Raw genomic sequence first — 27,984 nt, 5'->3', positions numbered from 1 at the left:
GGTAGCACTGACACTCTAATATCATACTCCCTTTAATGCCTTACAGACACACTATGTTCAAGAGCATTTAAATGAGTTTAACATTTATGTGGTCATGGAGAAGTACCTTATTCACTGCCACAAAAGAAAGTAGATCCCCCCCCCCCATCCATAGTGTGAAAAGGGAGCATTTTTCCCATCCACAGTAAAAGGGTTAACATAAGATACAGTTAGATATAACCATCATCATTAAGCATGAGACACTTGTAAGAAAAAGGGTTGGTTACACCATCAGGCACTGAGGTACTTATTAGGATGAGAAAGCAAGTTATCCTAACTGAGGCACTTTCAGATGAAAGGAGGGTTCCACTCACTACCAAACTGTGAAACACTTAAAGGGATAGTACAATTAACACCAAGCAGTGAGATACCACCTGAAGGAAAGGTACATTAGCTCTCAATCTATGAGGTCCTTACCTGAAGGAGAGGCCACCAGGGAGGTTGTCTCTATCCTTTGATTTAGAGGCATCAATCTTGATGTGTGAGGTGGAGCCTAACTTCAGGGTGTCAGCCGAAGTGATAGCTTCCAGCCCCTGGGATGTGGTCATTATCTTCATTTGGCCCTGTTAGATGCCAGAGTGTCATCACGAAGACATAAGAAAAGTAGATCTCTGCTTTGAGGAGGGCAAGTTTAAGATTTGTACTTTGGAATATTTTAATCCATTTGTTGATCATCATCAACATCTCAAATCCTTCCTACACATCCTTGACCTACACCCAGTGTGTTAAGGGAAACATGAACTTTCAGACCTATAAAAGAACTTTTCACTTTTCACTCTTCACACTAAGATTCATTCATCAAATGAGACCAACATTCCCATTCAAACTAACCACCTTTTTACATGTAGCATGTCCACTGCATCCACTCCCAGGCCAACTCTGATATTCTTATTTGAAATATTTCCAGCCCTCATCAGTACTCTCATTCTTCTGTGGTGTGTATCTCCTCCCAATACTTTATTCTGTATTGTATCGTTATATATATATATATATATCTTTTTTTGACTAGACTATCCTGTATTACATGTCTTACAGTATCATACCATACTAAAAGACATTCATCCATGCACATATTCAACAATATCTTAATGCAATATGTCCTCTTATCTTCATTCTTTATCTGTCTTCCTGATTTCAGCTGCACTAGTTACTCATCTCTACTGTGCTTATCTTTTACCAACCAGACCTATATGGACTTGGTTTCCATGTGAAATCCACACAGTGGACATGGGAAAAGTACTCCCTCTTACATGCTTCTTTCATGTTGTACACTTTGATCTTTTCTATTCACCAATGCTTTTGGTGAAAGTTCAGTTTCTTTCCCATGCAAGACCACTCTCAATTTCATCTTCCCCTCAACTATTTATACTGAACTTTACTCCCTAACACCTATTCTCAATATCAGCTTCCAGTTCTCCCTCATTCAAACTAATTTTACAGTGAAATCCCATCTCTTAAAAAATTATCTCTACTTACATTTTCAGCATTCTCCTTCAACATGCATTATCTAATTCTCTCTCCGTTCTATCCAGCTCATCCTCTGATTCATCTAATAACACAGCATCTTCTGCATACAACTGCAATAACATCTGTTCTGTTTCACCATGATTTAGCGGTATGCTACCGCCACCCACCTTGTTCTCATTTCACATATTGCCCCGTCCACAAAACATCTATGGTGCTATCACAGAATCTCATAGCACTCCCACTATTTCAAATTTTGGTTTCATAAGACCACTTGTGCATGCATTTCTTTTGTCATAAGAGCTGTTCATATCATTCTGATATTTTCCATACAAAGAGTCAGAACTTCCAACAAGCCATTCATATTTGCTTTTTTATATGCATTTTTTTTTTTTTTTTTTTTTTTTCCCAAAAGAAGGAACAGAGAAGGGGGGGCCAGGTGAGGGTATTCCCTCAAAGGCCCAGTCCTCTGTTCTTAACGCTACCTCGCTATCGCGGGAAATGGCGAATAGTATGAAAAAAGAAAAAAAAAATATGCATTTTTTCTAAATCCTGAAGTGTTTGATATTTAAGCAGATGAAACTTAACAATATAGTTCCTGTGTGAAGTATTTATTCATCTGTAATTTCTCTAGTACCCTCTTTCTTGGTGCTCCTACATCCCAAAGCTGCATTGCATTCAGTAGCAAGAACAGGGTATACTCCTTTAAAGTGAGAAGTTCATCAGTAAGTATACACTATGCTTGGTCAAATAGCAATTATCCAGCTTCACCAAAGGTAATTTTTCACTTATGGTGTGACCTCAGTTGGGTGAAATCCAGTAACAGTAAATACGAGGGGTGGAAGCAGGAAGATGGAAACCTTTCCCCTATGTTTTATCACTTTTTTGAAATATGAACAGTGGAAGAAACTAAACAAAGGGTATTCCTCAAATGCAAAGGGTGGGAAGTGTGAATGTGTGAGGCTGTAACCAGGAGTGAGAAAGAGAAATACACATGCTGTTTTTGGTGAGAGGCACCTGGGAAATTTCGCTATGAATAATGAAGCTGCAGAATGGCTCAGGGCATTTAGGGGTATAGCCAAGGGTGTGAAAGAACATGATCAAAAGATAGGAAAGGCAGCACTTTTGAGGGGCAACAAGATGTGTGACTGTCAAAGAGTGTAAGGAGGTGAGCCCATGGTTAACTTGGATTATAATGAAAATAGACTACAAGAGATTGCTAGTACTTTTGCACAGAGAAGAGGAAGAGGAAGAAAAGAATATATTTTAGGAAGAGGTGAAAGAGTGTTTTGACAGTTTTGAAGCAAGGGATTGGATCAGACTGGTAGAGGATCTCAGTGCTCCTCCCACCCCTTCTTTATAAAAAACATTACACTCATTACTTAATATTATTATTATTATTATTATTATTATTATTATTATCATTATTACTATTTATATTTATTTATTTATTTTGCTTTGTCGCTGTCTCCCGTGTTTGCGAGGTAGCGCAAGGAAACAGACGAAAGAAATGGCCCAACCCAGCCCCATACACAATGTATATACATACACGTCCACACACGCAAATATACATACCTATACATCTCAATGTACACATATATATTCACACAAAGACACATACATATATACCCATGCACACAATTCACACTGTCCGCCTTTATTCATTCTCATCACTACCTCGCCACCCATGGAATACCATCCCCCTCCCCCCTCATGTGTGCAAGGTAGCACTAGGAAAAGACAACAAAGGCCCCATCCGCTCACACTCAGTCTCTAGCTGTCATGCAATAATCCCCGAAACAACAGCTCCCTTTCCACATCCAGGCCCCACACAACTTTCCATAGTTTACCCCAGACGCTTCACATGCCCTGATTCAATCCACTGACAGCACGTCAACCCCGGTATACCACATCGATCCAATTCACTCTATTCCTTGCCCTCCTTTCACCCTCCTGCATGTTCAGGCCCCGATCACACAAAATCTTTTTCACTCCATCTTTCCACCTCCAATTTGGTCTCCCACTTCTCCTCGTTCCCTCCACCTCCGACACATATATCCTCTTGGTCAATCTTTCTTCACTCATTCTCTATGTGCCCAAACCATTTCAAAACACCCTCTTCTGCTCTCTCAACCACGCTCTTTTTATTTCCACACATCTCTCTTACCCTTAAATTACTTACTCGATCAAACCACCTCACACCACACATTGTCCTCAAACATCTCATTTCCAGCACATCCACCCTCCTGCGCACAACTCTATCCATAGCCCACGCCTCGCAACCATACAACATTGTTGGGACCACTGTTCCTTCAAACATACCCATTTTTGCTTTCCGAGATAATGTTCTCGACTTCCACACATTCTTCAAGGCTCCCAGGATTTTCGCCCCCTCCCCCACCCTATGATTCACTTCCGCTTCCATGGTTCCATCCGCTGCCAGATCCACTCCCAGATTTCTAAAACACTTTACTTCCTCCAGTTTTTCTCCATTCAAACTCACCTCCCAATTGACTTGACCCTCAACCCTACTGTACCTAATAACCTTGCTCTTATTCACATTTACTCTTAACTTTCTTCTTTCACACACTTTACCAAACTCAGTCACCAGCTTCTGCAGCTTCTCACATGAACCAGCCACCAGCGCTGTATCATCAGCGAACAACAACTGACTCACTTCCCAAGCTCTCTCATCCACAACAGACTTCATACTTGCCCCTCTTTCCAAAACTCTTGCATTCATCTCCCTAACAACCCCATCCATAAACAAATTAAACAACTATGGAGACATCACACACCCCTGCCGCAAACCTACATTCACTGAGAACCAATCACTTTCCTCTCTTCCTACACGTACACATGCCTTACATCCTCGATAAAAACTTTTCACTGCTTCTAACAACTTGCCTCCCACACCATATATTCTTAATACCTTCCACAGAGCATCTCTATCAACTCTATCATATGCCTTCTCCAGATCCATAAATGCCACATACAAATCCATTTGCTTTTCTAAGTATTTCTCACATACATTCTTCAAAGCAAACACCTGATCCACACATCCTCTACCACTTCTGAAACCACACTGCTCTTCCCCAATCTGATGCTCTGTACATGCCTTCATCCTCTCAATCAATACCCTCCCATATAATTTACCAGGAATACTCAACAAACTTATACCTCTGTCATTTGAGCACTCACTCTTATCCCCTTTGCCTTTGTACAATGGCACTATGCACGCATTCCGCTAATCCTCAGGCACCTCACCATGAGTCATACATACATTAAATAACCTTACCAACCAGTCAACAATACAGTCACCCCCTTTTTTAATAAATTCCACTGCAATAGCATCCAAACCTGCTGCCTTGCCGGCTTTCATCTTCCGCAAAGCTTTTACTACCTCTTCTCTGTTTACCAAATCATTTTCCCTAACCCTCTCACTTTGCACACCACCTCAACCAAAACACCCTATATCTGCCACTCTATCATCAAACACATTCAACAAACCTTCAAAATACTCACTCCATCTCCTTCTCACATCACCACTACTTGTTATCACCTCCCCATTTGCGCCCTTCACTGAAGTTCCCATTTGCTCCCTTGTCTTACGCACTTTATTTACCTCCTTCCAGAACATCTTTTTATTCTCCCTAAAATTTAATAATACTCTCTCACCCCAACTCTCATTTGCCCTCTTTTTCACCTCTTGCACCTTTCTCTTGACCTCCTGTCTCTTTCTTTTATACATCTCCCACTCAATTGCATTTTTTCCCTGCAAAAATCGTCCAAATGCCTCTCTCTTCTCTTTCACTAATAATCTTACTTCTTCATCCCACCACTCAATACCCTGTCTAATCTACCCACCTCCCACGCTTCTCATGCCACAAGCATCTTTTGCACAATCCATCACTGATTCCCTAAATACATCCCATTCCTCCCTCACTCCCCTTACTTCCATTGTTCTCACCTTTTTCCATTCTGTACTCAGTCTCTCCTGGTACTTCCTCACACAAGTCTCCTTCCCAAGCTCACTTACTCTCACCACCCTCTTTACCCCAACATTCACTCTTCTTTTCTGAAAACCCATACAAATCTTCACCTTGGCCTCCACAAGATAATGATCAGACATCCCTCCAGTTGCACCTCTCAGCACATTAACATCCAAAAGTCTCTCTTTCGCGCGCCTGTCAATTAACACGTAATCCAATAACGCTCTCTGGCCATCTCTCCTACTTACATACGTATACTTATGTATATCTCGCTTTTTAAACCAGGTATTCCCAGTCATCAGTCCTTTATCAGCACATAAATCTACAAGCTCTTCACCATTTCCATTTACAACACTGAACACCCCATGTATACCAATTATTCCCTCAACTGCCACATTACTCACCTTTGCATTCAAATCACCCATCACTATAACCCGGTCTCGTGCATCAAAACCACTAACACACTCATTCAGCTGCTCCCAAAACACTTGCCTCTCATGATCTTTCTTCTCATGCCCAGGTGCATATGCACCAATAATCACCCATCTCTCTCCATCAACTTTCAGTTTTACCCATATTAATCGAGAATTTACTTTCTTACATTCTATCATTATTGTTATTATTATTATGCTTTGTTGCTGTCTCCCGCGTTAGCAAGGTAGCGCATGGAAACAGATGAAAGAATAGCCCAACCCAACCACATACACATGCATATACATAAACGCCCACACACGCACATATACATACGTATACATTTTAACATATACATACATATACATAAACAGACGTATACATATATACACATGTACATGTTCATAGATGCTACCTTCATCCATTCCCTTTCACCACCCCATCACATATGAAATGGCACCCCCTACCCCCGCGCGTGCGTGAGGTAGCGCTAGGAAAAGACAAAAAAGGCCACATTCGTTCACATTCAGTCTCTAGCTGTCATTTGTAATGCACCAAAACCACAGCTCCCTTTCCACATCCTGGCCCCACAAAACTTTTCATGGTTTACCCCAGATGCTTCACATGCCCCGGTTCACTCCTTCTGTTTCCCCTTTTAGAAAGTTAAAATACAAGTAGGGGAGGATTTCTAGCCCTCCACTCCTGTCCCCTTTAGTTGCCTTCTATGACACGCGGGGAATGCGTGGGAAGTATTCTTTCTCCTCTATCCCCAGGGACTACTTAGAATATTCCTTTTTATCAGTAACATGTTGGCCATACTCTAGCATACCACATCTATCTCATCTTTATTTCATATCTTTATATTTTAAGTATTTGTATTCATCATTTATGTTTGTGTATTCTTCCTCTTATAATTTTGAGCCAAAGGATGGTAATAACAATGGTGCCAGTTGATATACTGGTATGCAGAGTTAATAATGAAGTAAGGTGTATCATGGGTGGTCCTCTGTTATATATATATATATATATATATATATATATATATATATATATATATATATATATATATATCATGGACCCATGTAAAGGTCTGTCAAGAAATTGTACCACTTGAAAACAAGCATAGATATTGTGGATTCTGCTTGTCCTGTGCTCTCCCACCATTCCAATCCACACAAACTCCACACCTCTGACAGCAACCAAAATATATTCTATACGCTGCAACTAACAACAGTCAAAGGTATTCCAAATGTTTAACACTATTTTGCATGTTCTCCAGACCTCTCACAAAGTGTTACATCCTCTATTAGCCAAGACATACTCCAAATATCCACTAGCAATTTAAACATACTTTTGAAAATGTAAGACAGTTAACAACTAATTCTAATCAAGAGCTCCTAATAAACAAGAACATAATATATGGCCTGCATACTCCAAATTCCATAATACTAACAAACTCATGTTCCCTAGACTCCTACGAGTGGCTAAGAAAAGCTTACAATCAAACATACTTTACACTCCATGTAACAGCCAGGATATCATCTACCTATCTCTTTATTATAAACCTTTAACTGTATTTCCATTTCCATAGGGTGAATCAAGTGCATATATATACTTTTTGTGGGAATTCATTTGGGACTAGGGCTGCAGACACAGAGGTAGGGATGCCCTATTTATTCTCTTGGGTAGACTTGCTACCTTGTTAGCTTTACAAGACTTAGTCCACTCTCAAATAACTGCCAGGATATACTTGGACTTCCAAGAAAGAGTTGAAATATACTCACAATGCCTTTCATGAAAGGACTTCCACGAAAGAGTTGAAATATACTCACAATACCCTTAATGAAAGGGGTCTCTTTTGTGACAAGGACACTGAGGGTGTAAGAATGGCCACCCCTCAGTACACCCCCAGGTAAGGTGACACTCTTCCCATGTAGCATGCCCTTCATGCCCCCCTCGACATTAATGTTCCAGGTATACTGTAGGATGAGAGCAGACAAAAAATAAGAAATAATATTGTGAAAAGAAGCCTTGCAACATGAGGGAGAGAGATTGTAAAACGATTCATGTTGATAGTATGTGCATTATGATAAAAAGATCGAGTAGCAGTGATTGTCAGGTACACTGAGTGTAAAGTAGTGGTAGAAGTATAAAATAAATACCATTTAAAGAGGAAAAATGCTATTATTTTATAAATAGAGGTGTAAAGTGATCCAAGTGATATACAGAAACTGTAGAGAACAGCAACAGAAAGTTTTAAAAACAATACAATACAGTAATAATATTAACTGTATGAGTACAGTAAGCACTATGTAATACACAAAAGGAAGAGTAACATTCATGAAAGGGAACTGATGAAATCCTTTGCTGAAGGATGAAAGAACTGTAGGTTATCAAAAGATATCATAAACATTTGCTTATAGAGTGAGACTGTAAAAAGACTGAATGATCAGTTCAAGACACAACTGCAGTAAGGCAATGTTATATGTATAACTTAAGCTTGCTTGTCAAGATTAATGATTGTTAGTATGGCTGAGAAGGTGAAGTATGGTAAGAGTTACACAGATGCTGAAATCATCATACCTTCAGTTCTAGATCATCAGCAAACTTGGTTTCAGAGCATCTAGTTACAACTGCTTTGTACTTGTAGCTCCTATCAGGCATTACCACAGTGGGCCCAATTATTCTGACCCTGAGCTCTTGATCTGGGGGCATGGTAGTGACAATCATTTGCTTAGCTTTGCTGTTCAGCTCATCTGCCTCAAGGTGAACCACCAGCATATATTTCTTCTCAGGGATGAACTGCCAAGGACATCACATATTAGGAGTACATGAATGAAGATATGTAGACTTAATCACCACTTTATGTTAGAGATGCAGTCCTGGAAAAGACAGCATAACTTCCAAATAGTAAAACCCATCTTATCACAGGATATAGTGGGATATGATGAAATGAAGGGAGGGGGTTACATTCCTCGGGGAAGTGCCTCAACCTAATAGCCACACAAAAATATGAATAAGATGCCAAGAAATATACAGTATAGGTGTATCATTAATCCAAGTATGCAAATGAAAAATACAGATTAAAAATTGTTTTTTCAAAAATACAGTTAGTTAAGTATTAGTGCACTCATTGATAATATAGTACATTGGGGTGGCCTTGTCATCAAACATATCATGTTAGATTTGTCAAGATATGTGACTCCACAGCATTCATATCATGGGCCAATGGATAAACCTACCCAGTTTTGAATAAATGGAGGGGTACCTATGTTCACAAGTCACTCCTAATACTAGTGTTAAGGAAAAAAACAAAATTTCCACAAAACAGACAAACTCTTGGAGCTACATGTCTGTACATCAGCTGAGATTAAAATCATATTAAGGAGGTACTGATTAGTTGATTTCTGACCTTGGAATGGTACAATCTAGGGTTAGAATCAATATCACTACTACAAGTGTTGTTGTAGTGTCTACTTCTAGGATTATTCTTCCCTATTGAAAGCTCTTACTCTCAAAAGCCAACAACTAGAGCACAGAAAAACACATACAAGTCAGGTAAGAGGTTAGGGAAGGCAGGCAGAGGGTAAGAAGACAGTGATGTCATTATATCACACGCTGGTCATTCAGTTCTAATATTACTGTACAAAGCCATTCAATAAACTGTTGGTTGTACAAAAATATCATCCAACTGAATCTCTCCATTGCTTGTCTATAAATACCATATTAAAAATCTATATACTCGGGAGAAGGGAATAAACTCTGACAGAAAAAATAGAGAAAGACAGTGTTGAGGGAGATGCAACGGCGTCACAATACCACTTGCTGGTCACTTCCAATATTACCATATAAGCATCTTAACAAACTAGTGGTTGTACCAACAAATCAGCTTAATGAATCTCTCCTATAATACCACATATACACTACAGTATAAAACATATGTCCAGGGAAAAGGGAATACACTCTAAATGGAAGAGAGGGAATGTGGAGGAAAGGAGTGATAAGTGAAAAATGACATGAACTGATGTTTATTCAGCAATCAAGGCATATATCCAGTATTTGGTCATGGGGAGCATATTCTGAAATTGCTAAGACAATGATGAAAAGCTCAAAACAAGAGTCATAATGCAGATCACACTGTATCTTTGCAAATTAAGCATTCTTGATTTATTTAGATAAAAGATTTAGTAAGTAATATTTATCAGATTTTCATAAAACTGAATACAATTGTTGTACAGAAGTAAATGTATTTTGAGACAGGTGACTAATTTTGAATGATGATGAATTCATATCTGAGAACATTAAAAGCTGATAGAAATAACAAAGGAAGTTTTTTTGATGGAACAAAACAACATGCTTCTGTAGGTAGATAAAATTTCATTACTATAGAAGTCTTGTTTTGGGAAGAGGGTGAAACTGACAAAGTTGTTTCATTAGTTACTAGTGTAAATCACTGAAAAAGTTAAATGAATATAATTACACACATATTTTTCCATTTGAGGGATTAGATGTGATAGAATAATTGTAATTCCTCTCCCAAAAGTATGGGAAATTGGAATTCATGGACCATTATGGCAAAAGATGTAAAACTGTGATGTTGTTTTGGGTACCACTACTCTCTTAAATGAATAATATTGTGTAACAGCATTACTCTTTAAGGAGACAGACAATAGAGTAGAGTTAGAAAGAATGCAAAAGTCTTTAAATGTCTGCAGAGACTGCAAAGAACCTGAACTACATGGAATGACTGAAAATGTTAAAACTGTATTGAACTCTAAAGAGAAGTGTTGTGATATTTACATAATAATTTGCACCTGGAAAATCACGAGGCATGATTCCTAATTTGCACTCAAAAATAGTTTCATACTGGCATGACAGGCAGGAAAGACTAAAATCTTAGAAATGGTACTGAAGGTTGCAGCAAGTTACTGATAGGGGAAAAAAAAGTTAATCATGGCCTTAGTTACAGTATTTAATACATTGCCTGTAGCCACTAGAAACAACTATTCAGTGGAGAAATCTATGAAAGATAATGATTAAAGGTCATGCCCTCCAACTTAGCAGAAAAGCAGGATGATATTCTGGTCACAGGCAAAGCTATGTTGATAAAAGACCTCCACAGCCATCATAAGGAAAGTTATATATGATGAGTGGTATATTTATCATAATCTTATTTAGAAGATGTTCTCAATTCCAAATCTTCTTAGTCCAATGAAACAACACATTCTCAATTCCAAAGCCTCTTAGTCCAATGAAACAACACTAAGGAATGAAGCATGCTTATAGCTACCTTTCATTTTGCCTGCATATGTTACGTCAAATTTCCTTACCCCCTAACCATCTTCTGTGACTCACCTCACTTCCAGGAACACTCATGGAGAAACCTTGTCTAGTGCTCTCGGTCTTCATGTTTTCCTTAAGGTTGCGAATACTATCCCAGACCTGCAGTGTATCCTCCTGCTCCTGCTGTCTATCTCCAGGCTCCCAAGTGATGTTCCACACTGCCTGCAAGGCCAGCAGTAATTAGTGTATGGAACATCCTTCTTTAAACTTTTTCCCTCTTTTTTTTAAGACACCTGATACGTTGTAGTCAAATATGTGAGAATGTAGGCTGACCCTGAGGAGCACTTACCTCAATATTTTGAAAACTGGCACCCCTGATTCTGGTAACATCCATCTCAACAGGCAAGTTCTTGCAGGCATGGGTGTCTCCTAGGATGTGGAATGATAGCTCTGTCTGCAGCATCAAAAACAAGAAAAAATACAAATTCTGCATGCATTTGTTAGGGATGTGTATACACAAAGTATTTTTGCATATTCATCAGGATATGCATGTATGAAAGTTGCATTCACTTTGAAATACTGTAAAACCTGTTATGAGCAAGCTTTCTCTACATTACTAGGTCTTCTTAACACCATATGACCTTAAAAGGCATTCATTTTTTATTTTTTTTATTATACTTTGTCGCTGTCTCCCGCGTTTGCGAGGTAGCGCAAGGAAACAGACGAAAGAAATGGCCCAACCCCCCCCCCATACACATGTATATACATACGTCCACACACGCAAATATACATACCTACACAGCTTTCCATGGTTTACCCCAGACGCTTCACATGCCTTGCTTCAATCCACTGACAGCACGTCAACCCCGGTATACCACATCCCTCCAATTCACTCTATTCCTTGCCCTCCTTTCACCCTCCTGCATGTTCAGGCCCCGATCACACAAAATCTTTTTCACTCCATCTTTCCACCTCCAATTTGGTCTCCCTCTTCTCCTTGTTCCCTCCACCTCTGACACATATATCCTCTTGGTCAATCTTTCCTCACTCATCCTCTCCATGTGCCCAAACCACCTCAAAACACCCTCTTCTGCTCTCTCAACCACGCTCTTTTTATTTCCACACATCTCTCTTACCCTTACGTTACTCACTCGATCAAACCACCTCACACCACACATTGTCCTCAAACATCTCATTTCCAGCACATCCATCCTCCTGCGCACAACTCTATCCATAGCCCACGCCTCGCAACCATACAACATTGTTGGAACCACTATTCCTTCAAACATACCCATTTTTGCTTTCCGAGATAATGTTCTCGACTTCCACACATTCTTCAAGGCCCCCAGGATTTTCGCCCCCTCCCCCACCCTATGATCCACTTCCGCTTCCATGGTTCCATCCGCTGCCAGATCCACTCCCAGATATCTAAAACACTTCACTTCCTCCAGTTTTTCTCCATTCAAACTCACCTCCCAATTGACTTGACCCTCAACCCTACTGTACCTAATAACCTTGCTCTTATTCACATTTACTCTTAACTTTCTTCTTCCACACACTTTTCATAAATAAAGGAAATGGAGACCATGAAGAACATTATCAAAAGTTTACTGTGAATATATTCTTATAGGTTCCCTACTTTAAATGGGTTCAGTTTGATTTTTAGCACCAAAATTCAAAATCAACAATATACGTACCTCTTTGGTATTAATTTTGTACTTTTTTTTTCCTCATACCTAACCTGTCACTAGAACTCCACATCAAGAGAACTATCTGCTGGTAGATATCAAAATGCCATTTAACCCCTTAAGGTCCTACTAAGTTATCCATTTCAACTCTCAAAATTCCTATCTTCAAGTCATTCAAAAAATTCATTTAATCATACAATTTTTAAAAAAATTTTATGTAACAGCAAAAAAGTTACTTCAGAAATGTATATTTTGTTCACTACTTTCACAGTAGAAGTTTTGTAAATGTTTCAATATAATGCAACACAAAGTGAGAGAATTCACTACTTTCACAGTAGAAGTTTTGTAAATGTTTCAATATAATGCAACACAAAGTGAGAGAATAAGAACACTGTTGAGTTGTCATTGTAAATGTTTTATCGTTTATTTTACCTGCACCACAATAATGAGTTCTGATTATTATTGTATCTTATATAATAAATCTTGTTATAATATGTCATGTTCATTAATAATTTCCTCATATCAACAAAACTATGCAATTGTAAAATCACAAGCCATAACAGGTATAGTCGTGTCAAGGTTGCGGAGGTGCAGCCAATGCTTCTGATAGAGAGCATTTTTCAGCCTTGTATTACTTAAACTTTGTTACTGAGTCATTATCCATAAAATTACTCCACACAACCTGAAGACAAATATCATTGTCCAGTATTTCAGGATCATCATTTGCCTGATCCTCTAAATCTAGCCAAAATCCACTCAATTTCCTTTCAAGAAAACTCAAAAGCACTTTCTCTGGCATTGTTGGTGGAAGACTGATTGTGGAGGGATACTCATGCACTGCTATTTCAGATACCATCTAGGCTAAGTATACACTTGAAATTGGTGCAAAACTCAATGCATAGACATACATGCTCATTATATATATATATATATATATATATATATATATATATATATATATATATATATATATATTTTTTTTTTTTTTTTTTTTTTTTTTTTTTTTTTATACTTTGTCGCTGTCTCCCGCGTTTGCGAGGTAGCGCAAGGAAACAGACGAAAGAAATGGCCCAACCCCCCCCCCCACCATACACATGTACATACACACGTCCACACACGCAAATATACATACCTACACAGCTTTCCATGGTTTACCCCAGACGCTTCACATGCCTTGCTTCAATCCACTGACAGCACGTCAACCCCTGTATACCACATGACTCCAATTCACTCTATTTCTTGCCCTCCTTTCACCCTCCTGCATGTTCAGGCCCCGATCACACAAAATCTTTTTCACTCCATCTTTCCACCTCCAATTTGGTCTCCCTCTTCTCCTCGTTCCCTCCACCTCCGACACATATATCCTCTTGGTCAATCTCTCCTCACTCATTCTCTCCATGTGCCCAAACCATTTCAAAACACCCTCTTCTGCTCTCTCAACCACGCTCTTTTTATTTCCACACATCTCTCTTACCCTTACGTTACTTACTCGATCAGACCACCTCACACCACACATTGTCCTCAAACATCTCATTTCCAGCACATCCATCCTCCTGCGCACATCTCTATCCATAGCCCACGCCTCGCAACCATACAACATTGTTGGAACCACTATTCCCTCAAACATACCCATTTTTGCTTTCCGAGATAGTGTTCTCGACTTCCACACATTTTTCAAGGCTCCCAAAATTTTCGCCCCCTCCCCCACCCTATGATCCACTTCCGCTTCCATGGTTCCATCCGCTGACAGATCCACTCCCAGATATCTAAAACACTTCACTTCCTCCAGTTTTTCTCCATTCAAACTCACCTCCCAATTGACTTGACCCTCACCCCTACTGTACCTAATAACCTTGCTCTTATTCACATTTACTCTCAACTTTCTTCTTCCACACACTTTACCAAACTCAGTCACCAGCTTCTGCAGTTTCTCACATGAATCAGCCACCAGCGCTGTATCATCAGCGAACAACAACTGACTCACTTCCCAAGCTCTCTCATCCCCAACAGACTTCATACTTGCCCCTCTTTCCAGGACTCTTGCATTTACCTCCCTTACAACCCCATCCATAAACAAATTAAACAACCATGGAGACATCACACACCCCTGCCGCAAACCTACATTCACTGAGAACCAATCACTTTCCTCTCTTCCTACACGTACACATGCCTTACATCCTCGATAAAAACTTTTCACTGCTTCTAACAACTTGCCTCCCACACCATATATTCTTAATACCTTCCACAGAGCATCTCTATCAACTCTATCATATGCCTTCTCCAGATCCATAAATGCTACATACAAATCCATTTGCTTTTCTAAGTATTTCTCACATACATTCTTCAAAGCAAACACCTGATCCACACATCCTCTACCACTTCTGAAACCGCACTGCTCTTCCCCAATCTGATGCTCTGTACATGCCTTCACCCTCTCAATCAATACCCTCCCATATAATTTACCAGGAATACTCAACAAACTTATACCTCTGTAATTTGAGCACTCGCTCTTATCCCCTTTGCCTTTGTACAATGGCACTATGCACGCATTCCGCCAATCCTCAGGCACCTCACCATGAGTCATACATACATTAAATAACCTTACCAACCAGTCAACAATACAGTCACCCCCTTTCTTAATAAATTCCACTGCAGTACCATCCAAACCTGCTGCCTTGCCGGCTTTCATCTTCCGCAAAGCTTTTACTACCTCATATATATATATATATATATCTGTCTGGATGTGTTAAGGGGTTAATTACAAGGATAAGGAATTGTTCATCAAATTATTCACAATATTTATAAGGATCAGGTCAAAGGCAATTGTTGTTGAACTTAAGATATAACAAATATTTTCTATGACCTATAGACTAGAGGTATTAAGGGTGTAGTGAAGATGAGGGCACAATGAAGATGGCCTTTCACCTGATACGTAAATGGCCTCTGACTTGAGGTCCAGTGGTGTTGATGGAGTAGTGAAGATGTAGTAAAGAGGACCTTTGAAGAGAATGTAGGTTTAGCAAGGGTTTAGTGAAGATGAGTTTGGTGGTCTATCCCTCTGTAGTAAACACGAAGATAGTGACAGTGCTGGAGACAAACTTTGTTTGCTTGCAAATAGTGGCATTTATAATTCTTGTTTTTCTTGCTTTACATTTTCAAGCAGGATGATAGCTTTGTACTGGATGAAAAGTTGGGAGATCATCTGAATTTAATAGTGGAATATAAACACAAAAATGAATCACTGATTTCTGTCCAGGTAAACATCATACAGTCCTTTAGAACTAAAAGTCCTCCACATTCATCTAATGAAATCTAAATCTATTCCTGTGAAATAAGTACTGCATTATCTTAACTCTTCTTCATGCCATAAAAAGTGCAAAATTCTAACACAGTTATTGCGGCAGAAAAGCATATATCATGATCAGCTGACCTACAAACAACATTGAGCCTTGTACTGCTTCTTCAACTTCGCTGTGATCCAACAACTGTGTTCATTATTGAGTCTGAAAGTTCATCAGGTAAAAAATATGTGGGAAACTACAAGCAGACTCCAAGTGCTTTAGTATATCAGAGGCTTAAGTAAACACATTGTTAGTTCCACTCAAGATTAAAGAACATCAGCACCACAACTCTTTACCATTTCCCACTCCTTGGCCTCCATACTCCATCTAATATTCTTACCAAAGACTCTGGCTGGATGACTGTAAAGTTCCCTTTAGCAGCAGGAGCAGTTGTCATGTCACCATACTCTCTTCGGATGCCACTTGAGTCAGAAAAGGAAAGGGAAGTATTGTTCACCAATTTGATGTTCTGACCCAACCGCACAGTCAAACGTGATGCCCGGAACATACAGGTCGGCGATGATGTCTCTGGCAATGTCAGCAACCACAGTTCAGTGCTTTATTTCATCCTGGTCATTAGTAAAACATCACTAAAGTTTGTGTAGCTTACCTCTAGGGAAACAGAGTGAAAATTTTCAGATACTCTATGAGGAGGTTTACTTGCATGAATGACTAAAACTGAAAGAAATAAGTTCAAAAACTAGTTTGGTTTTAAACTTCTTTGTGCAGTTAGATATAAAAAAAACTCATTAGGAATTAGCAGGGAATTAAACCTTGAGGGATGGAGCCAACAAAAAAAAAGTGGGTCCCCAGGATAGATGATCATAGAAAAATTAAAAAATACTGTAGTCTTACAATTCAACATTAGATATCAAGTAAAGTTAGAAAAGAGAGATAAGGTAACTACTGTCATAGAAAAAGGTAAGAAGTGAATGGCTAAGTGTTTGTGAGTGAGTTGTTTGAAAATAGGAGTAAAAAGTTCTCTTATTTTGATGTTATGCTAGTTTCAATATAGATTTGAGAATTATCATAGCTTACTTCCTGTTGTATATAATGTGGGAAATGGTGAACAAGTTTGAAAAAAACATACGTACAAGGGGCTCTACTGCATGAGGTTATATTGCCAGTGAAAGGTCTCTTTGTGTGAGGCTGCATCACAGGAAGTTCAGCCATGTCAAAAAACTTTTCAGTCCAAGGGAATCTACGTTTCCCCGCTACTAGAGATAATGCAGCCTTGGGCTACAAGGACCCGTTACAAATGTCCTGGAGACTCATAGGAATATACTCGATCATACGCAGATTTGTGATCCTTTCCAATATATATATATATATATATTGGGGGAGGAATGGGATGTATTTAGGGAATCAGTGATGGATTGCGCAAAAGATGCTTGTGGCATGAGAAGAGTGGGAGATGGGTTGATTAGAAAGGGTAGTGAGTGGTGGGATGAAGAAGTAAGAGTATTAGTGAAAGAGAAGAGAGAGGCATTTGGACGATTTTTGCAGGGAAAAAATGCAATTGAGTGGGAGATGTATAAAAGAAAGAGACAGGAGGTCAAGAGAAAGGTGCAAGAGGTGAAAAAAAAAGGGCAAATGAGAGTTGGGGTGAGAGAGTATCATTAAATTTTAGGGAGAATAAAAAGATGTTCTGGAAGGAGGTAAATAAAGTGCATAAGACAAGGGAGCAAATGGGAACTTCAGTGAAGGGCACAAATAGGGGAGGTGATAACAAGTAGTGGTGATGTGAGAAGGAGATGGAGTGAGTATTTTGAAGGTTTGTTGAATGTGTTTGATGATAGAGTGGCAGATATAGGGTGTTTTGGTCGAGGTGGTGTGCAAAGTGAGAGGGTTAGGGAAAATGATTTGGTAAACAGAGAAGAGGTAGTGAAAGCTTTGTGGAAGATGAAAGCCGGCAAGGCAGCAGGTTTGGATGGTATTGCAGTGGAATTTATTAAAAAAGGGGGTGACTGTATTGTTGACTGGTTGGTAAGGTTATTTAATGTATGTATGACTCATGGTGAGGTGCCTGAGGATTGGCGGAATGCGTGCATAGTGCCATTGTACAAAGGCAAAGGGGATAAGAGTGAGTGCTCAAATTACAGAGGTATAAGTTTGTTGAGTATTCCTGGTAAATTATATGGGAGGGTATTGATTGAGAGGGTGAAGGCATGTACAGAGCATCAGATTGGGGAAGAGCAGTGTGGTTTCAGAAGTGGTAGAGGATGTGTGGATCAGGTGTTCGCTTTGATGAATGTATGTGAGAAATACTTAGAAAAGCAAATGGATTTGTATGTAGCATTTATGGATCTGGAGAAGTCATATGATAGAGTTGATAGAGATGCTCTGTGGAAGGTATTAAGAATATATGGTGTGGGAGGAAAGTTGTTAGAAGCAGTGAAAAGTTTTTATCGAGGATGTAAGGCATGTGTACGTGTAGGAAGAGAGGAAAGTGATTGGTTCTCAGTGAATGTAGGTTTGCGGCAGGGGTGTGTGATGTCTCCATGGTTGTTTAATTTGTTTATGGATGGGGTTGTTAGGGAGGTAAATGCAAGAGTTTTGGAAAGAGGGGCAAGTATGAAGTCTGTTGGGGATGAGAGAGCTTGGGAAGTGAGTCAGTTGTTGTTCGCTGATGATAGAGAGCTGGTGGCTGATTCATGTGAGAAACTGCAGAAGCTGGTGACTGAGTTTGGTAAAGTGTGTGGAAGAAGAAAGTTAAGAGTAAATGTGAATAAGAGCAAGGTTATTAGGTACAGTAGGGTTGAGGGTCAAGTCAATTGGGAGGTGAGTTTGAATGGAGAAAAACTGGAGGAAGTGAAGTGTTTTAGATATCTGGGAGTGGATCTGGCAGCGGATGGAACCATGGAAGCGGAAGTGGATCATAGGGTGGGGGAGGGGGCGAAAATTCTGGGGGCCTTGAAGAATGTGTGGAAGTCGAGAACATTATCTCGGAAAGCAAAAATGGGTATGTTTGAAGGAATAGTGGTTCCAACAATGTTGTATGGTTGCGAGGCGTGGGCTATGGATAGAGTTGTGCGCAGGAGGATGGATGTGCTGGAAATGAGATGTTTGAGGACAATGTGTGGTGTGAGGTGGTTTGATCGAGTGAGTAACGTAAGGGTAAGAGAGATGTGTGGAAATAAAAAGAGCGTGGTTGAGAGAGCAGAAGAGGGTGTTTTGAAGTGGTTTGGGCACATGGAGAGAATGAGTGAGGAAAGATTGACCAAGAGGATATATGTGTCGGAGGTGGAGGGAACGAGGAGAAGAGGGAGACCAAATTGGAGGTGGAAAGATGGAGTGAAAAAGATTTTGTGTGATCGGGGCCTGAACATGCAGGAGGGTGAAAGGAGGGCAAGGAATAGAGTGAATTGGAGCGATGTGGTATACCGGGGTTGACGTGCTGTCAGTGGATTGAATCAAGGCATGTGAAGCGTCTGGGGTAAACCATGGAAAGCTGTGTAGGTATGTATATTTGCGTGTGTGGACGTATGTATATACATGTGTATGGGGGTGGGTTGGGCCTTTTCTTTCGTCTGTTTCCTTGCGCTACCTCGCAAACGTGGGAGACAGCGACAAAGTATAATAAAAAAATATAATAAATATATATATATATATATATATATATATATATATATATATATATATATATATATATATATATATATATATATATATATATATTTTTTTTTTAATAAAAAAAAATATATATATATATATATATATATATATATATATATATATATATATATATATATATATATATATATATATATATATTTTGCGACAAAGCAAAAAAAAAAAAAAATATATATATATATCTATTTATTTATTTTATTTTGCTTTGTTGCTGTCTCCCGCGTTTGCGAGGTAGCGCAAGGAAACAGACGAAAGAAATGGCCCAATCCACCCCTATCCACATGTATATACATACACGTCCACACACGCAAATATACATACCTATACATCTCAATGTACACATATATATACACACACAGACACATATACCCATGCACACAATTCACACTGTCTGCCTTTATTCATTCCCATCGCCACCTCGCCACACATGGAATACCATCCCCCTCCCGTCTCATGTGTGTGAGGTAGCGCTAGGAAAAGACAACAAAGGCCCCATTCATTCACACTCAGTCTCTAGCTGTCATGCAATAATGCCTGAAACCACAGCTTCCTTTCCACATCCAGGCCCCACACAACTTTCCATGGTTTACCCCAGACGCTTTACATGCCCTGATTCAATCCACTGACAGCACGTCAACCCCGGTATACCATATCGATCCAATTCACTCTATTCCTTGCCCGCCTTTCACCCTCCTGCATGTTCAGGCCCCGATCACACAAAATCTTTTTCACTCCATCTTTCCACCTCCAATTTGGTCTCGCACTTCTCCTCGTTCCTTCCACCTTCGACACATATATCCTCTTGGTCAATCTTTCCTCACTCATTCTCTCCATGTGCCCAAACCATTTCAAAACACCCTCTTCTGCTCTCTCAATCACGCTCTTTTCATTTCCACACATCTCTCTTACCCTTACATTACTTACTCGATCAAACCACCTCACACCACACAATGTCATCAAACATCTCATTTCCAGCACATCCACCCTCCTGCGCACAACTCTATCCATGTGTGGTGTGAGGTGGTTTGATCAAGTAAGTAACGTAAGGGTAAGAGAGATGTGTGGAAATAAAAAGAGCGTGGTTGAGAGAGCAGAAGAGGGTGTTTTGAAGTGGTTTGGGCACATGGAGAGAATGAGTGAGGAAAGATTGACCAAGAGAATATATGTGTCGGAGGTGGAGGGAACGAGAAGTGGGAGACCAAATTGGAGGTGGAAAGATGGAGTGAAAAAGATTTTGTGTGATTGGGGCCTGAACATGCAGGAGGGTGAAAGGCGGGCAAGGAATAGAGTGAATTGGATCGATGTGGTATACCAGGGTTGACGTGCTGTCAGTGGATTGAATCAAGGCATGTGAAGCGTCTGGGGTAAACCATGGAAAGTTGTGTGGGGCCTGGATGTGGAAAGGGAGCTGTGGTTTCAGGCATTATTGCATGACAGCTAGAGACTGAGTGTGAACGAATGGGGCCTTTGTTGTCTTTTCCTAGTGCTACCTCGCACACATGAGGGGGGAGGGGGATGGTATTCCATGTGTGGCGAGGTGGCGATGGGAATGAATAAAGGCAGACAGTGTGAATTGTGTGCATGGGTATGGGGGTGGGTTGGGCCATTTCTTTCGTCTCTTTCCTTGCGCTACCTCGCAAATGCGGGAGACAGCGACAAAGCAAAATAAATAAATAAATAAATATATATATATATATATATATATATATATATATATATATATATATATATATATATATATATATATATATGAAATATCCAATGAAGCAAACAGAGAAACATACTTTTGCTGTCAATCCATGGCCAGTTAATCAGCTGAGAGCACTCATTCTCTGACTCAACATTCTGGTCAAATGTGATGACTAGAACCTCTCCAGTAGGGTCCAAAATGGCAGTGATAACTTCGGGGGCTGTAGCCTTAATGGTGAGTAACACTCCAGGCAGGTTCAATGGCACACTAAAAAAAGAGGGATGAATATATCAAGGTAGGTTAAGACAAAGATAATGGGTAGTAATGCTTTGGTTTTGAGTTAGATATAGGTAGTGCTGTCTGTGAATTGTAGTTGTTTGTGATATTAATAGTATATGGAAACTATGGCTGGTGTTATCAAATTTTACGTTTATTGTTTTATTTATATATGTAGTTTTCACATCTGTTTATGCTAATTAAAGTGGCTGGTGTGATGCACAAGAGTCCTGCAGCTAATGCAATTATAAAATGAGAGGTGTGAGTCTTGCAGCTAATGTGGTTATGAAATGAGAGGTGTCAGTAGCTTTCTGACTAACTTAAATGTATTGGCTTTTTGTGATTAGTGTTGAAACTGTTGTATTTGGCAGTGAAATATGTGAGGATGATAGTGGTTAATATTGTTGGTAACTGTATTTGGTGGCTTTGATGGTTAGTTAACAAGTGTCTGATGTTACTTGAAGAAGTTATTGACTTGGTATTTCTGGCAGATGTATTGATATACTGAATTGTTAATTCATTGTAACCTTGGCAGCTGATAAGTTTTTCTGTGGTTATGGAACAAGTCAGCTATTGTTCTTCCAGTGACAATTTTCTCTTATAATAGCAAAGCAGCTACTCAATTTATATACAGGGTGACTTGTAAGTCACATGAAATTTATAAAGGTATTCAGAAGACAATTACTTTTAAAAAAGGCTCTTTCTTCTGGAACATACCTCCAGAAACATACAGTCTCTCCTTATCATGCACAACACTTAACTCACACAGCTCATTCTTTGTAACTTTAGATTTTCCTGTGGTGAGCACTATGTCCTCACCCTGCCTTTTGGCAAAATGTTAAGAGCAATTGATACTAGCGGATAAGAACATTTAGGCAGGAGCATTAGGTAGAAACATTAGATAGAAGTAGTAGGGATGAATGTTAAGTAGGAGCATTGGGTAGAAGAAGTTAGTTGGAACATTACGTAGGAACCTCTGCAAATACTGTGCTAGACTTGCACTCTGCCAGTGACCTGTTAAAGTTGAGGCACTAAATGCTAAGAAGCAGAACTGGTGTTCACTTGCTATGGAGACTCCACTGCCGTGGCCACCCTGTGAGGGAGTTCCAGAGGGAAACAGGCATCAGGGATATTGATAGATTGGATAGACAGACATACCTCCTTATAAGCCTGTGCATAACGGAGGTTAGCAGCAGAGTAATTTTTGCAAGCCCTGGCCTGGTGTTTTTAGGCACTGTAACTATCACATGTCCATCCTCTTTCAGGGCTGTGGGCAGTTCCTGTACATAGCGTGAAGAGAGACTCTTCTTTCCCTCTCTCTTAACCATGCTGATACCATCATTCCCTCCTGTTAAATTTCATGCCTATTTTCATTTCATCAAGTGTATGAAAATGTGGAGTAATAGTAGTACTTCAAAGAAGGGCAGGTGAAAGTAATGTGATAATTCTTTACTGAGTAGTTGAAATAAAATCTGCATCAATATTCATTAATGTTATCATGATCACCAAAAGATTTCCTTAAATTTGTGTAATCACAGGCAAAGGTCACTTACTTTTAAACTTATTTGACATCATAGTAAATGTTATCAAAGTACATTTGATATAGTTAAAGTATTAAAGGTTTCTGAAACCACTGAATAAAGATCATAACCAATATGCGTATGTGTAAGAAACAACCAGCAAAGATCAATGTCTACATCTTAGAGAAAACACACTTCTGATACCTTTGTGCATCTCACTAAATTTCATAAAGAGGGAATTTTTCATACCTGTGGAAGATGGGAGTTTCTGATAGACAAGTACACACGTAGCAGCTTTTAGTGATATGACGTTTTTAACTGTAAGTTTCACCTGGAAAAGTGAAAATGTTGTCACATGCAAAGGTTCTTATGGAATGATAATTTTCTAAATGTAGCTTTACTTAAATTCTATTAATTGTGTACATTCACTAGTACTGTGCATTTCTTTATATGTATTCTTACATAATCTACAAAAAACATAGATATTAAGGGACTAAATGGATGAAATAAAGTTAAAAAGATGTATTATACAGTTATGGAGGATTATCATTATATTACAATAGCTTTCAATGAATTATGATTCCTACTGATACTTTCTTACAGTTCCAAAACCTTCACAAATATCAGTCAGCTAAGAATTTTATGAAGAGCTAACCCCACTAAACTGTTATCCTGTGAACACACATGCATTCTCATGAATGTGTTCATCAGGATGAAACATGCAGTCTCATGACAGCCCACCTATTGAGCAATAGTGCAAATTTTATGACAACATCCTACAAAGTATAACGCAAAGTGTGTTCCAAAACATTTAAATCATTACCCTTACCTCACTGTCATATCTGGTCTCAACCTCTTTCTTGTTTGCCTCAAGCTGTACTGCTCTGGAGTCCACCACTACCACAGTTTCAATTGTCTTTAGTATAAGCTGCAGGATGACATACAGCAGCTTCAGTCATATAATTCTTAATAATGAATCAGTAAGTACCTCTACATACACAACACAAATGCACAAATATGAATAGACTAACATAAACAAACACACACATTGTGCAACAAACCAAAATGAATATACAATGATTATGTTTAAGGAACAAGCAGGATGGCACAGGGAACAATAAAACACACACTTCTCACTGATGGTAAAACACTGATGATGTATGATTTCATTTGTAAAGAAATAATCAGGTGACAGGAGCCATGGAGACAAGTTTTTAGTGAGTACACTGAAAAATTTCTAACACCAACATGTCAGTGAACACGCGAAGATGAAAGGGACTGATACACCATCATTCTCAAACCTTATCTTCCCATATATTACCATGAGTATCAAGGATACTAAATTTGATATATCCATTTGAAATATGATGTAAGTGATAAACAAGGAAGTCTAAAGAGAAGAGGTAAGATGTGACCAAGAGCAGAAATATGAATGTAGAAACTACATAGAGCTCAACAGTTTCTGAGGTAATATAGATTGGGAAATGGAGTTCAGTAGCCAAGAACCAGGGAATTTTGATGAAAGATTGTATGAAACTTGCAAGGAAAGAGTAGGAACATAGTAGGCAGTAGTTAGTTGGCAGCCAACAACCATGGAGGTATATTACCAGTACTACCCGCCTGGGTATCAGGAGGGTTAGTGATGGCTGCATAGTGAGCCAGCACTTCCATGGTTGTCAGGTTGCACTCCTCTGACCCAGGTAGCTGTCTTTTCATTCTGTCTTACCAACACAGTGACTACTGGCATTCTGTCCACAAACATATAATCTCTCCTTGTCATACATTACACTTGACAACACTTAACTCACACAGCTCATTCTTCATAACTCTAGATTTTCTTGTGGTGAGTGCTATGTGCTAGCCCTGCCTTTGGGCAAAGTGATAGCAGTCAACAGAATTAGTTGGTAGGAACATTTAGGTAGTGGCATTAGGTAGAAGTAGTAGGTGGGAACATTAGGTAGAAGTAGTCAATAAGAACATTAGGTAGGCGCCTCTGCAAACACTGCACTAGACTTCCCTTCTGCCAGTGGCCTGTTAAGGGTGAGGCACTAAAGGCTGAGAAACAGCACTGGAGTTCTTTAGTTATGGAGACTTTATGCTGTGGCCATCTGCTTGAGGAATTTTCAAAGCAGAACAGGCATCAGAGATATTGATAGATAGATAGAGTAGGAACATGGATACCTCTAGCCTGAACTGTTAAGTTTTCTTGTCTTCCTGCACTACTTCTTGAAAATACCCCATCCTAGGATGAATAGTACTTGCCAGTAATTGTATGATGTTGCATTCAAATCTAGATTTACAGTTAACCCATTCCTCGACACTTCCACGGTGGTCACTTGAATTTTTGTTGTTGCAAATGCTTATCTAGAATTGATATTTAGTCATACATAGCTAAAAAACAAAATGCTAACACAAATAAAAAGTAGCAGGCTGAGAATGGGAAGACAATTTAAGTCACCGCCATATTGTAATACTGATGCCAGTGCTGTCCACTTAGTTATATAAATAGTTATATAAATGCATTTGTGTAATGGTAAACGCACAAATATCAAACCATTATTTCCTGAAATTATGCCGATAATGAAAATGAAAACAACGCAAGCCATGTCAAGTCACAAACAGTGCACAGTTAGTCAGTGTGAGAAAAAGAATGACAGTGGTAGTTGGTTGTTTGGTACCATCTCACCTTCATGCCATGACTTCTTTGGCTTGAGTAGATTATTGATTGTTTGTTAAGAGCTATGATCGATTTCTGATGGCTTCATATGATTTTTGTCGACTGCTTCATGGGGAGATTAAACATAGTTTAACCCCTCCCAACAAGCAAGTACTCACTATTTCATACTCATAAAGCTTTGTCCATCAGAGAAAATTGACAGTATTCCTTTATTGAGGTTTACATAATGGAAACAGTTCACAGTACACAGTGTGAAGTACTGCTAGGAGTGCATAGCTCGAAATGACGCACATTCACGGTGTTCAGAACAATGTTCTTGCAGATAATTTTTTCTACAACTGTATATTACTTTGAATGCAAAAGAGTAGAATAGGGTTGAAATATTTATATTTATTTTGCTTTGTTGCTGTCTCCCGCGTTTGCAAGGTAGCGCAAGGAAACAGACGAAAGAAATGGCCCAACCCACCCCCATACACATGTATATACATACACGTCCACACACGCAAATATACATACCCATACATCTCAGTGTACACATATATATACACACACAAACACATACATATATACACATGCACACAATTCACACTGTCTGCCTTTATTCATTCCCATCACCACCTCGCCACACATGGAATAACATCCCCCTTCCCCCCCTCATGTGTGCGAGGTAGCGCTAGGAAAAGACAACAAAGGTTGAAATATATAGAATAGTATATTGGTCAAGGTAGTTCCAATTAAACACTTAATACAGTAGTCCAAAAATAAATGTTTTACTTTGGGAAAACTTCTGGTAGCTACAGCAGTTGGTTATAATCAATCTTGTTTTTTAATACAAACCCAATTTGGCCATAAAGAAAAATATTCATTCCCTATAAAGTTATGACTTGGATAGATGTGGTGGATATCAAATACCAGAGGACAGTATGTAGCATAAGGAAGGTTGATTGTGTAAGGAATAACAGTTTACAAAAGATGTATGTTGGTATATGGAGTTTGCTTGAGAGCGGATGGAGGTAGGCTGAAATGGTTTGAACAGATGGAGAGGATGAGTGAGTGAAGCCTTACTGTGAGGATATATGTCGGAAGTGAGGGAACAAGGGGAAGGAATAAAATAGATGGAGTGAAGGATGCTTTGAATATTCACAATGGTGAGAGGTATCCATGGGATAGAGAGAATTGGAATGATGTGATTTGCAGTGGACATTGGGCTGAACTAGGGAATATGAAGTGGTAAGAGGAAACATGGAACAGCCTGTGGGTGTCTACTAGTTTCAGTGCATTCATTAAACTTGAGAGCTAAAGAGTAGAGGTATGCAAATGCAGCTGTTCTTTCATCTTTTCTAGACACAATCTTGCATATGCAAGAAATGGTAAACAATTAGGGAAAAGACTGTAATGTATTTTATCGTAGCTTAGTATTATTATATTTTCAATAAAGGATAAGAAGTGGCACTGGAGTTCAATGGTTTTAGAGACTCCATTGCCAGTTGGGAACAGTTCCATAAATTTTTCAGGACCCTTTGTAAGTGAAAGCTCATAAGAGAAGCATTATTCAAGGGGTCCAATTAATAAAGCACTGAAATTCTGATCCATTTTCATGTTAGTAGCTGCATCTATAATAATACTCTTTTTGCACTTTTAAGGCAACAATGAATATATTTTAGAAATGTTTGAATCAATGCATTTCATAGAACTTACTTCTTCTGTTTTTCTCTTTTTGTTGAATGTACACTGCAGAGACATCTCGCCTGACAGTAAGATCTTGAATTTGGCTTTAACTTGGTTTCCTCTGAATTTTACTGATGTAGCCATGGATTTCTAAAATAAGAGAGTTAAGTTGAACCCTACAAAATTGTGCTGCTAATGTTAGTAACATTGTTGACACCAGTGGTGCAATATTACTAGAATTACAGGTAATGATTCCTGTTACGTACTTATTAAGCAACACCGTAGTATAAACAACACATTAT

The 27,984-nt window shown here is 39.1% G+C and overlaps 1 protein-coding gene across 1 annotated transcript in view; it reads right to left on the bottom strand.

Moving 5' to 3' along the window:
- Positions 1-27,984, bottom strand: part of LOC139755399 (uncharacterized) — a 204,972-nt gene that overhangs the window by 110,262 nt on the left and 66,726 nt on the right. The window contains exons 24-34 of the mRNA XM_071673671.1: positions 27,713-27,832; positions 24,167-24,265; positions 23,587-23,668; positions 22,976-23,165; positions 21,636-21,808; positions 16,559-16,746; positions 11,539-11,643; positions 11,262-11,411; positions 8,490-8,708; positions 7,739-7,885; positions 457-602 (exon numbers count right to left, since the gene is read on the bottom strand). Coding sequence (XP_071529772.1) covers positions 457-602; positions 7,739-7,885; positions 8,490-8,708; positions 11,262-11,411; positions 11,539-11,643; positions 16,559-16,746; positions 21,636-21,808; positions 22,976-23,165; positions 23,587-23,668; positions 24,167-24,265; positions 27,713-27,832 — 1,619 coding nt within the window. The remainder of the gene's footprint in view (positions 1-456; positions 603-7,738; positions 7,886-8,489; positions 8,709-11,261; positions 11,412-11,538; positions 11,644-16,558; positions 16,747-21,635; positions 21,809-22,975; positions 23,166-23,586; positions 23,669-24,166; positions 24,266-27,712; positions 27,833-27,984) is intronic.

Source organism: Panulirus ornatus, chromosome 19 (genome assembly GCF_036320965.1).
Source record: "Panulirus ornatus isolate Po-2019 chromosome 19, ASM3632096v1, whole genome shotgun sequence".
Taxonomy (NCBI): domain Eukaryota; kingdom Metazoa; phylum Arthropoda; class Malacostraca; order Decapoda; family Palinuridae; genus Panulirus; species Panulirus ornatus.
Note: the sequence above shows the minus strand (reverse complement) of the source record. Positions and strands in the feature narration are given on the sequence as shown.